The sequence below is a fragment of the Benincasa hispida genome, chromosome 10 (assembly GCF_027475165.1).
Source record: "Benincasa hispida cultivar pf3 chromosome 10, pf3_genome.v1.1, whole genome shotgun sequence".
NCBI lineage: Eukaryota > Viridiplantae > Streptophyta > Magnoliopsida > Cucurbitales > Cucurbitaceae > Benincasa > Benincasa hispida.
Genome location: NC_143487.1, coordinates 33,624,020 through 33,636,168, shown reverse-complemented (window position 1 = coordinate 33,636,168; position 12,149 = coordinate 33,624,020). Strand labels below are relative to the sequence as shown.

The following is a 12,149-nucleotide window of genomic DNA, read 5'->3' as shown; positions in this document are numbered from 1 at the left end:
GGTATCTATACCTAATGCAACATAAGTCTGAAGCTTTTGAAAAATTCAAGAAGTACAAGACTAAAGTTGAAAACTTATTAGGAAAAAAAAAAAATAAAAACACTACGATCTGATCGTGGTGGAGAGTATATGGACTTAAGATTCCAAAACTATATGATAGAACATATAATCACATCCCAACTCATAGCCCCAGGTACACCTCAACAAAATGATATATCAGAAAGGAGAAACGAAACCCTGTTGGACATGGTTCGGTCTATGATGTGTTATGCTCATCTTTCTAATTTGTTTTGGGGATAGGCAATAGAGACTGCAGTTTATATTTTGAATAATGTTCCCTCAAAGAGTGTTTCTGAAACACCTTTTGAGTTATAAAGATGTCGTAAAGGTATTTACGCCACTTCAGAATTTGGGTATGCCCAACTCATGTGCTAATGGCAAACCCCAAAAAGTTAGAACCTCGTTCAAAAGTATGCCTATTTGTAGGTTATCCCAAGGAAACGAGAGATGGATACTTCTATGATCCAAGTGAGAATAAAGTGTTTGTATCGATAAACGTTGCATTCTTAGAAGAAGACCACATGAGGGATCATAAACCATGAAGTAAACTTGTTTTAAGTGAGATTTCTAATGAGATTGCTGAGACTTCAACAAGAGTTGTTGAATAGGTTGATAGATGGATGAATAGATGAACTGACATCAACAAGGGTTATTGATGTTAGTTCATCTAGTCATCCATCTCAAAAGTTGAGATTGTTTCGACGTAATGGGAGGGTTGTGAACCCATCTGTACGCACATGGGTTTAACAGAAGCCCAAAACACTATAACTGATGATGGTGTTGAGGATCCATTGTCTTATAAGCAAGCAATGTAAGATGTTGACAAGAATGAATGGATTAAAGCCATGAATCAAGAAATGAAGTCCATGTAGTTCAATTTTGTCTTAGAGCTTGAAGATCAGCTTGATGGAATAAAATTTATAGGTTGTAAATGGATCTACAAGAGGAAAATAAGTGTAGATAGAAAGGTATAGACCTTTAAAGCTAGACTTGTGGTAAAAGGTTATACCAAGGTTGAGGGAGTGGACTATGAAGAAGCTTTCTCACCTATTGTCATGTTAAAGTCTATCGGGATTCTCTTGTCCATAGCCACATATTATGACTATGAGATATGGCAAGACGTCAAGATTGCTTTTTTGAATGGTGATCTTGAAGAGACCAACTACATGATTCAATCAGAAGATTTATTGAGTAAGATCAAGAGCAAAATGTTTGCGAGTTTAATATGTCTATTTATGGACTGAAACAAGCATCTTAATCTTGGAATATAAGATTTGATGGCTTTGATCAAAATGTTGAGAAAAATTACTTTGAGAAAGATTATATTTGAATTTGTATTTAAAATTTCATGAAAAAAATAAATTCAATATTTGATCAAATAAAATTGAAATATCACGTGCAATGCACGTGCTAAAAACTAGTAAATAAAAAATTGAGGGACCTCGAGTCTTGGGGCCTAATAAATCCACCCCCAATTGCCCAATTTTTGGTTTATAAATAAATTGGACCGTCCATTTTATGGAAAAGAATTTAGTTATAGAACCTTTTATTTGAAAAAAAAAATATAATGATTGAACTTTTAATCTTAAGAGTTTTTCTTCGTAACTTATTTATAATATAGGATATTTATAATAGATAGTAGAATAAGAGAAAAAAATCTAAAAATATGTTACATCTTTAAAATATTTGTAAATATGGATGAATTGACTAGTCAATCTTTGTTTTTTTTTAATTTCCAATTTCGCCCTCTCCTGTCTTGTTTTGTTGCACACTTTTTTTTTATTCCTTTTATTTTCTTATTTTCTTTGATTTTTGCTTCTTTGCTCCTTTTTTCATCATTTTCATTTTCTTTTCTTTCTCCAATTTTTGCTTTTTTTTTTTTTAATTTTATTCTTTCCTTTATTCGATTTTTGCTTCTTTCCTTTATTTTTTTATTTTCTTTTATTTCCTTCTTTTTCCCTCTTTTTTTCTTTTTTTTTTTTTAAATTTTCTTTTCTTTCTTCGGTTTTTGCTTATTCTTTTTTTATTTTTATTTTCTTTCTTTTCTCCGATTTTTGCTTCTTCCCTTTTCTTTTTCTATTATTTTATTTTTTTTTCTTTCTCCGATTTTCTACTTCTTTTTTTTTCTTTTTTAATTTTTCTTTCATTTCTCTAGTTTTTGCTTCCCTTTTTTCTATTTAATTTTGTTTCTTTTCTTCCTTTCTTCCGTTTTTTCTTTTTCTCTTACTCTTATTTTAAAAATTTTTCTTTCCTTTATTTGAATTTTTTTCTTCTTCCTTTTTTTTTTTTACAAGAATTATGAGGCTGAGTTTCCTACCCAAGACTTGAAAGTACTTAATTCATAAGTGACTTAACATCAATAAGCCAATCATCTGATTATATTTTCATAATTAATAACAACTTATAGAAATCTATGATTGATAGCCAACTTAGTGAATTTAATTAATAAAGTTGAATCTCGAACTAAAATGTAAGTGAAATGCCTAGAAGTTTTCACTAATAGCATGTTTATTAGTGATAGAAGCTATCATAAAAAAGAAAAGTGACTTTTAAATGTTTGGAAAGGACAAGAAAGTGGCAAAAAGGTGTTCAGTGACTATGATTGATAGAAGCTACTACTGACAACATGTTACCAGTGATAGAAGCTAACACTAATAGCATTTTATCGATGATAGAAGCTACCCGATAGCACGTTATCGGTGATAGAAGCTACCCGATACCACGTTATCGATGATAGAAACTACCACTGATAGCACGTTATCAGTGATAGAGAACTATCACTGATAGCATGATATCAATGAGATCATTGATAATATCTTATCAATGATATTATCAGTGAAAGAATCTATTATTGATAACCACAATATGAGTGATGTTAGTGATACCGGTGATAGAACTTAGGTAATATCTATATATCGAGTTTCTTTAAAAGATGATAAAGTCTATCATTGATAGTTTTAAGTATTAATATTTCTAGGTTGATTCTAATTGATGAAAGTCTATCAGTGATAGTGACTGATAGCTGCTATCAATAATAGCCATAATAAAATATTATCAATGATAGCTACTAAGGTAATCAAAGTTGATCATATTTATAAATCTATCATTGGTAGCCACTGATAGCCACTTATAGCTTAAGTATTGATATTTCAAGGTTGATTTCAATGGATGAAAATGAATCAATGATAGCTACTGATAATTGATAGCAAATTAAAAAGTTAATATTTCAATATTGTATTAATTTTTCTCAAATTGAAAGCTATCGTTGATAGTAACTATCATCGATAGCAATTGATAGAAGCTATAAGTAATAACTTTTAATTTGAGAAAATTGGGAATAAACGAACAAAATGATGGTTAGACATGAGTTTTCTATTTATGCAACTAGCCCTTAAATATATAGGTTTTAAAGTTCAATAACCATGGTTAACTTCTAATCTCATACAATTCTAGATCGGGCACAGGTTTCTCGAAAGTTAGTCAATTAATCGGCCTTTAAACGTACATTCTAAAATCACATCAATTGACGAGCTTTGTAACACCAACACTTTAATTCCCATCGCCGAACTCGATCACAAGCAATAACAAATGATGAGCAACACGAACAGCTTGATACTGCTTGGAAGAAAAGCACTCACCAATACCCAAACTCAAATTCTGAGCTTTCGTTACTTCCGTTCTCAAGCCGCCTCCTCCTCCTCGGCTCCCTCTTCTTCTCCTTCTGCACCAAACAGTAGGCTCTTTGTTGCAGGTTTGTGTCTCTTCCTCAATCCAGTCGCACAGTTGCGGCACCCACATGATTCAAATGGTCTTTACATTGAATTTTATCTTGTTTGTACCTGTGCCTTCCAGGGTTGTCTTGGTCGATGGACGAGAGATCATTGAAAGATGCGTTTTCTTCCTTTGGGGAGGTTACTGAAGGTAATCGTGAATGTTGAGTTTAAGCTTTTGATGTGTGAGTTGTAGTCTACATGTTCGACGAAATGTCTAGTCTACTTCAGACCTCAGTTCATCACGTGTGTTTCTGGGTTAAAACATTTTGCTTCGTTGACATTCATAATTCCAAGGATTTTCTTTTTAAACAAAATTTGCTTCATTAGAGTTTCCTGTTTTATGAGTTTTGTAACGAGAGACTTAGTGCCTGGTTGAAACTAGGAGACCAAATGAGTTTCGGATGAGTAGGATCAGGAGCATGTTGCTTTGTAGCATTTTACTGTGCTTCTGTGACTTCCTTGAAATATTGAGACTGCAAAACAATGAGAAATATAGAGATTGAAAATTCTGCATGAAGAATTGTGAAAAAATTTGATGTCCATTGGTAATCACTCTGGAACTTCAACCACAAAATAGCTTATGGGCATGGAGTTCATTTGCTATATTTAAGATGAAATTGGTGATCAGTGAACTTTGATGTCCATTGGTGATCAGTGATCACTTATCACTCTGAAACTTCACAAGCAAAATAGCTTATGCAGATGGAGTTCATTTGATATCATTGAGATGAAATCGAGTGGCTGCTGTGAAACTTTAGTGGTGATTACTTTGAAACTTCACCAGCAAATATCCTGTGGATTTCATTTGATATATTGTTAGGGTAAAATTCAATGACCACTGAAAGTTCAGTGATCCTAAACAAACTTTGACATCCAGTGGTGATCACTCTGAAACTTCATCAGCAAATTGCTTTGAGTTGAATTCTGATGTTAAGATTTGAATGGCTTATGTGTTCTCTTGACAGTCAGGATAATGTATGATAAAGACTCAGGTAGATCCAGAGGCTTCGGATTTGTGAACTTCACAAATGAAAATGATGCACAATGTGCAAAAGATGCAATGGACGGAAAGGCAAGTCATTAATTAGTAAGAAGTTGTGTGATACGGTTAATCTGTCGATCATAAATTACTCAAAGTGAAAGTCATCATGTCACTTGCAGGCATTATTAGGGCGACCGTTGAGGATAAGCTTTGCCCTTGACAAGGTCCGTGGAGGACCTGTTGTCGTTCCTCGACTTTCAAACATTGATAACGTTGTGGACCGAAGGTCTTGAAGCTTTTGGTATTTCATCTGCCTGTAGCATGTATATGTCATCTTGAACTGTTCAATTTCTATTTCAAAATTTGATTTTGAACCTTGACTTGGTCTTGCAGGTGTGGAAACTGGAAAGCAGTAGTGTGAAGAACCTCAAGGTAGTATTGTTTAATAATGGCAGAGAAATGTAATATCAAATCTCTTGTTTGTACGCTCCTATATCCAATTATTTGGAAGAAATGAGGGATCCAAATGTTTGTATCACTGCTCATGATTTTTCATTCTTTATAAGTCATGATAGATATTTCCCTTTTTCTTTTCTTTTTTTTTCCTGCTTAGAAATCTTGTTTCCCATCTTAGTAGTTTGTCCAATACATTAGATTTATTTGCCTTATTCTTATTGGAGTTTCTATTCAAGCAAAATTTTAGTTCTCATACGACTAGTGGCATTTTTATTCTTTGGCCTTTGTTAATGATTCCGTCTTCTATATATATATACTAAACATATTAACAAATTCTAGTCTAGTAATATTATATATAATTGACGAGTGTAAATTTAGACCATAAATTTACTTATTTTTTCTTTTTTTAGTTTTTTTAAAGATGAGATAGAATTTCTATTTCTATTTTATAAATAAGTTAGGAAGAAAAACTCTTAAGATTAGAAGTTCAATCATTATATATATTTTTTTATTGAACTTATGAAGAAACTATAGGTTATATGTTATATTGATATAACATATGGTTTTAATATATGATATGTGTATATATTAAATTAGTTATTACATATATATATATATATATATATAATTAATTAATTAATTAATTTAAAAAAATTAGTTTTTTTAATTAAATAATTTGGTCACTAGGGAGGGAGTTATTTGATAACTCCCTACCAATTATTTTCTCATTGATTAACGTGTGGAGAAGTAGGAAGGGCAGATATTTTTTCATCATCTTGCACTCTCATATAACACAAAATAGAAATTATTCGGTGTCTGGAATGCTCTCTCAAATTCGATATATATCTTCATCATCCCTTCCAAATTAATCTTGAAGCCCATAAAACTCTCAAAGATTCTCTCCCACACGAGAATAACGAGGTTTCTGGATGATTGTGTCCGAGCTTGGGTGTTGTGTTTTTGGGTGTTTCGTGAGTTCGAAGGGAGCTCGAAGTGTTTGTGATTTCGAGAGGAACGTGAAGAATGTTCGTCTTCAAGGGTATAAGATCTATTGATCCCTTCTTCCTCTTCAATTCCTGTGTAATTGCATGTTTAATTAAAACAAGTGTTTATGTTTTCGTCCTCTGTTTGTTCGTACGGGTAGTCACCTACCTCTTTCGATTTCATATTCTATTCTCTTGATTTTTTAAAAAAATTTGTGCATAGATTATGTTAGCATTGGATTATTTATTGAGTAATTGAGTATGTTGAAGGAGAAAATTCGGACCAATCACAAATCACCACGTCATTTACTAAGTTAATGACGAAATTCCAAAAATCATCAAGTTTGGGATCAATTAAGAGTTGAAATGTGTCCCAAATGGAAGTTGAAGACAAATGGATTGAGTAAAATTAATTTCGTTATAATTATTCATAATTATCATCTTAGCACATGCTAGTCTACATGTTTGTTGGCTAAACAATGTAGTCACAAAATTACTATTGTTGACTCATTTTCCATCATTTGAAGGTACAAGAGTTAGGGTGGGTTGTCATTTTTCTTCTTCTCTATATGGGTGATTTTTTAAGTGTTTCCATAAAGTACTAGTTCCACAAGTGTTAATGTTACATGCATAATCTTTACCACAATAGTTGCACTTGCACCTAGCTCCATCATTAGGGCTCACATCCATTTTTGTGAAATGATCCCATAAAAAAGTTGGTTTATTAGGTCTCTTTCAATTGGACTTAGGAGGTAGGGTTGGAATATCTTGAGGAATTTGGCTAACATTAGGAAGAGGAGGAGGAAGAAACGATATTTTAATATTACGGATACCACTTGCATTTTCACTGTTGTTATTCATCTATAAATCAATGAAACTAATAAACAACAACAAACTTACACTTACCTATAAAATTAAAAAAAAAAATCAAACAATCCATATGTAAAGAGTAATCACATATAAACAACCCATGTATAAAATTAAAAAGAAAAAAAGAAAAATCAAACAACCCATATATAAAGAGTAATTGCACATAAACAGCCATGAATAAAGATCAACCACATATAAACAACCTATGTATACAATAGAAATTAAAATAGTTAACTCATAATGAAGTGGTGATTCTGCCATGTCTGTCGTGAAAACTATAAGAAAGATCGAGTCTGTGAGAAATTGATGGAATAGAGATCGGGGCTAAAAGAGATCAAAGTCGGAGGAGATCGGAGCATGATAGATTGAGACTGTAAGAAATTGATGGAGTAGAAATTGGAGCCAAAGGAGGAGATCGGAGCGTGAGAGATCGAGACTGTGAGAACTGAAAAATCAATGGAGGAGTAGAGATCGAGATTATGACAGATCGAGAGCGTGAGAAGTCAACCGAGATTGTGGGAGGCATTGTTGAAGTTGGACTTAGGTTAAAGTAAATATACATGCGCACATGTGTGCACACATACATATATATTATTTGGGCGGGGTCAAGTTGACTCGACCCAAAAATGAAAATTTTAAAGATTTTTTAACCCAATCTAATCCAAAATAAAATCTAACCCAATCCGATAGTTCGGGTTGTTCAGGTTACTGAGTTTTTTGAACACCCTTAAGAATCTCATTCAAATTAAATAATTAATTATTTGAATCATATTCAAATAAATTAATTCTCCCATTATCTATTTAATTTGAATCTTATTCAAACTAAATAATTTATTTATTTATATGGATCTCATCCAAATAAATAAATAATTATTTGAATCATATTCAAATAAATTAATTCTCCGTATACAGTATAAGTTGAATTTGATTCAAATAAACTTTATAATAGATCATGTGATTAATTGTATCCAATACAATTAATATTCTCCCTCATAAATTTGAACATTTCAAATTTTCTTCCAACATATTTGATCCTTGTTGGTATGTGGTGAGCTAGCAAGGGGATCTTATAGACCTATAAATTATAAGCTCCAATGGTCCAAGATTATTTAATTAAACTCTTTAGTTAAATTGACCTTCATTCATTAACTATGTGGCGGAGTTGAATGGGTCTACCTTCGATAAGGGCAGCTAGGTTAGCATAATCCTGCATTCTTTGTCGGAGAGCTTCTTGCACTTTATTAGCAATGTGATTCTTAACAAAGTGAAATATAACCTTACAACTCTCCTCAACGAGTTGCAGACATACCAATCTTTACTGAAAAGTAAGGAGAGGCAGAAGGATAAGGCAAATATTACTTCATCCTCCAGGAAATTCCATAGAGGTTCGACCTAGGAACAAAGTCTGCACCTTCTGCTTCTAACTCTTCAAAGAGGAAGAAGAAGAAGAGTGGTAAGGGAAAAGGGAAGGCACTTGTTAACCCACCGTCCGTCACTCCAAGTAGGCATCCACAGGTTGCTAAGGGAAAGTGTTTTCACTGCAACCAAGATGGACACTGGAAGAGGAACTATCCTCAGTATCTAAAAGAGAAGAAAGCAGCCAAGGCTAAGGCCAAGGCACATAAAGGTAAATGTGATTTACTTGTGCTTGAAACTTGTTTAGTGGAGAATGATGATTCTGCCTGGATATTTGATTCAGGCACCACTAACCATGTTTGTTCTTCTTTTCAGGGGATTAGAACTTGGCGACAGCTAAAGGTTGGTGAGATGACAATGTAAGTAGGCACCGGGCACGTTGTCTCAGCTGTTGTAGTGGGAGGACTCCAGTTAGCTTTATAGAATAGGTTTCTTGTTTTACATAATGTATATATTGTTCCTGAACTAAAGAGGAACCTCATTTCTATAAAGTGTTTATTGCAATGTAAATATACTATCTCTTTTAATGTGGATAAAGCATTTATTCATCAAGATGGTGTTGTTATTTGCACAACAAATCTGGAATCGAATTTATATGTGCTAAGGCCGTTAGCCATTAATTCCCTCCATAATACTGAATTGTTCAGAACTGCCATAACTCAATCAAAACATCAACGAATTTCTCCAAAAGAAAATGCCCAACTTTTGCATCTTCGTTTAGGGTATATCAATCTCAATAGAATTGAGAGATTGGTGAAAAATGGACTTCTAAGTGAGTTAGAAGAAAATTCTTTGCCAGTGTGCGAATCTTGCCTTGAGGGTAAGATGACTAAACGACCTTTTACTGGAAAAGGTTATAGAGCCAAAGAGCCTCTTGAGTTAGTACATTTTGACATTTGTGGTCCTATGAATATACGAGCCCGAGGTGGCTATGAGTATTTTATCAGTTTTATTGATGATTACTCCAGGTACGGGTATGCTTATCTTATGCAATAGACGTCTGAATCCTTTGAAAAGTTCAAAGAGTTCAAGGCTGAAGTTGAAAACGAATTAGAAAGGAAGATTAAAACACTTCGAACGGATCGAGGTGGAGAGTTTTTGGACTCGGCATTCCAGGACTATTTGATAGAACATGGAATCGTTTCCCAACTCTCAGTGTTGGGTACACCTCAGTAGATTGGTGTAGCGGAAAGGAGAAATAGGACCTTGTTAGACATGGTTCGCTCGATGATGAGTTACGCTTCCTTACTAGACTCGTTTTGGGGTTTGCAGTGGAGACTGCAGGATATATACTCAACTGTGTTCCCTCCAAGAGTGTTGCCAGAACACCTCTGGAGTTTTGGAACGGGCGTAAAGCTAGTTTACGTCACTTCCACATTTGGGGTTGCCCTGCACATGTGCTTGAGGCTAATCCCAAGAAGTTGGAACCACGGTCGAGGTTATGCCTCTTTGTAGGCTACCCCAAAGGTACATAAGGGTTTTTTTTTTATGATCCGACGGAAAATAGGGTGTTTATTTCAAAAAACGCTACTTTCCTAGAGGAGGATCATATAAAGGAGCATAGTCCACGAAGCAAAGTTGTGTTGCATGAGCTTTCCAATGAAACTATTAAAACTTCAACAATAGTTGTTGAAGAGCCTACTACATCAACAAGAGTTGTTGATGGGAGTTCATCCAGTAGGTCGGTTCCACCTCAAGAGTTGAGGGAACCTCGACCTTGTGGGAGGGTTTCAAACCCACCTATTCGCTATCTGGGTTTCAGGAAAATCCTTGCTATGTTAGCAGATGGCGACGTTGAGGATCCGTTGTCTTATAAGAAGGCAATGGAGGATGTTGACCAGAATGACGACGTTGATGAATCTTGTGTTTACAAGCAGATCATCAATGCTTCAGTAGTCCTCTTAATGTTGTGCGTAGACAATATCCTACTCATGGGGAATGATGCAGGTCTACCGACTGCAATTAAGAACTGGCTAACAACCCAATTCCAAATGATAGATTTAGGAGAGGCTCAGTTTGGTATACAGATCTTTCGGGATTGTAAGAACAAAGTGCTAGCATTGTCTCAAGCATCGTACATTGATAAGATGTTGCTCAAGTACTCGATGCAGGACTCCAGGAGAGGCTTACTGCCAGGAGTCACTTTGTCTAAGAAAATGTGTCCTAAGACGCCTCAAAGAGTTGAGGAGATGAGACGGATCAGTCTAACCCAGGCCATTTTAATGTTGCTGACTCGTTTATAAAGGCTCTCACGGCTACAGTGTTTGAGGGTCACTTACGGTGCATGGGTCTATAGGATCGCCCGCGGTTGGACTAGGGCAAGTGGGAGATTTTCTTATACTGGGCTTTTATGCCCTAGTTTATTGTTTTGTACTAGTTTATTGTACACCCCACTTCGCTTTAGGACAAGTGGGAGATTGTTGGGGTTGATGCCCTAAAGTCTCGTGTCATGTAGTTTGTAAACAGTTTGTATGAACGCTTGTGTTGTTAATATATGATATTTACTTCACATCTTGTATTTTGCTCAGTTACTTGTTTTATTTGCTTTACCACAAACCGATAAACATAAAATTCCTGGTTATCTGTATGTGACTCAAGCATGTATGTGGTGACATACAAGTGGATCATGTCTTGAGTGATAACCAAAATGGTCTATAGTATATGGATATAGTAGGAAAACCTTATCCTGGTAACGCTATGAATGCGGCCCGCTTTGTGGAACGGTCACAAGTGTTGTGACTTGTCACAGATGGTCTGATCCTGATCATTCGTGTTGGGCACATGCGAGCGGAGGCGTCCTATACAAAGAGTTTGTATAAGACCTGACCACGAAGTGTTAACGTTTCGTTATATAACACTGTTAATGACAGAGACTTCACTTCACTAGGATGACTATAGGTAACATGACCTCAATCTTGAGTGAGTTGGGAACTCCTGCCATTGAGGGCGGTCCTTTGATTTGTATGAGCGCGAGTGGCCAAGTCGTCGATTCAAACCTACCATTTTGGGGATTCGTCTGATTTGGGAGCTGGGAACTCAACTACACAAGATGGAATTCACTCCTTCCCCGAGGCAGGAGTAAGTAGATAGATAGCTCCCTTAAGGGCTGATTCCGGGACTTGAACGATATGGCGCCACACACCTTCTCTTAGACTGAGAGGTGTTCACATATAATTGGATTATGTTGTATTGTTCATTAGAGGAATCAGTGGTACTTAAGGAGTGAGATGTAACTACAGGGGCATAACGGTAATTTGGCCCAGCTATACTTACGAGCATCTGTGAAGGGTCATCGTACTCATGATTGGTTATATCCGATGGACACAAAAATATATCTGTGGTAAGAAGAGTTCAACTGTTGGTCTTTAGTGGAATGTCTCACAGTTAACGGATGATGGATCTCGTGGCTAAAGAGTTTAGTCAGCTATTCACATACCGTTGGAGCTTCGAACCACAGGTCCATTAGGTCCCCTGGGTAGCTTGAATAAATTTGAGAATCAATGTTTGAGTTAATTTGAAATGTTCAAATTGACAAGAGGAATTTCGATTATATATGATATAATTGGACTGGTTAATTATATATGATATAATTAGCTAAATGTATGAGAT

At 35.0% G+C, this 12,149-nt stretch overlaps 1 protein-coding gene across 2 annotated transcripts; it reads left to right on the top strand.

The window, feature by feature from the left end:
• Positions 1 to 3,453: 3,453 nt before the first annotated feature.
• LOC120088804 (glycine-rich RNA-binding protein 4, mitochondrial-like) lies at positions 3,454 to 5,401 on the top strand. 2 transcript variants are annotated; one of them, XM_039046243.2, is made up of 5 exons: positions 3,454 to 3,811; positions 3,913 to 3,981; positions 4,799 to 4,905; positions 4,995 to 5,116; positions 5,209 to 5,401. In XM_039046243.2, exons 1-4 carry the CDS (start codon positions 3,649 to 3,651, stop codon positions 5,106 to 5,108), a joined length of 453 nt encoding a protein of 150 aa, XP_038902171.1. In that variant the 5' UTR covers positions 3,454 to 3,648; the 3' UTR covers positions 5,109 to 5,116; positions 5,209 to 5,401. The 2 variants fall into 2 exon arrangements, with proteins under 2 accessions (XP_038902171.1, XP_090161757.1); XM_090305631.1 differs by having other exon boundaries at positions 3,483 to 3,811; positions 4,995 to 5,138.
• Positions 5,402 to 12,149: the final 6,748 nt, after the last annotated feature.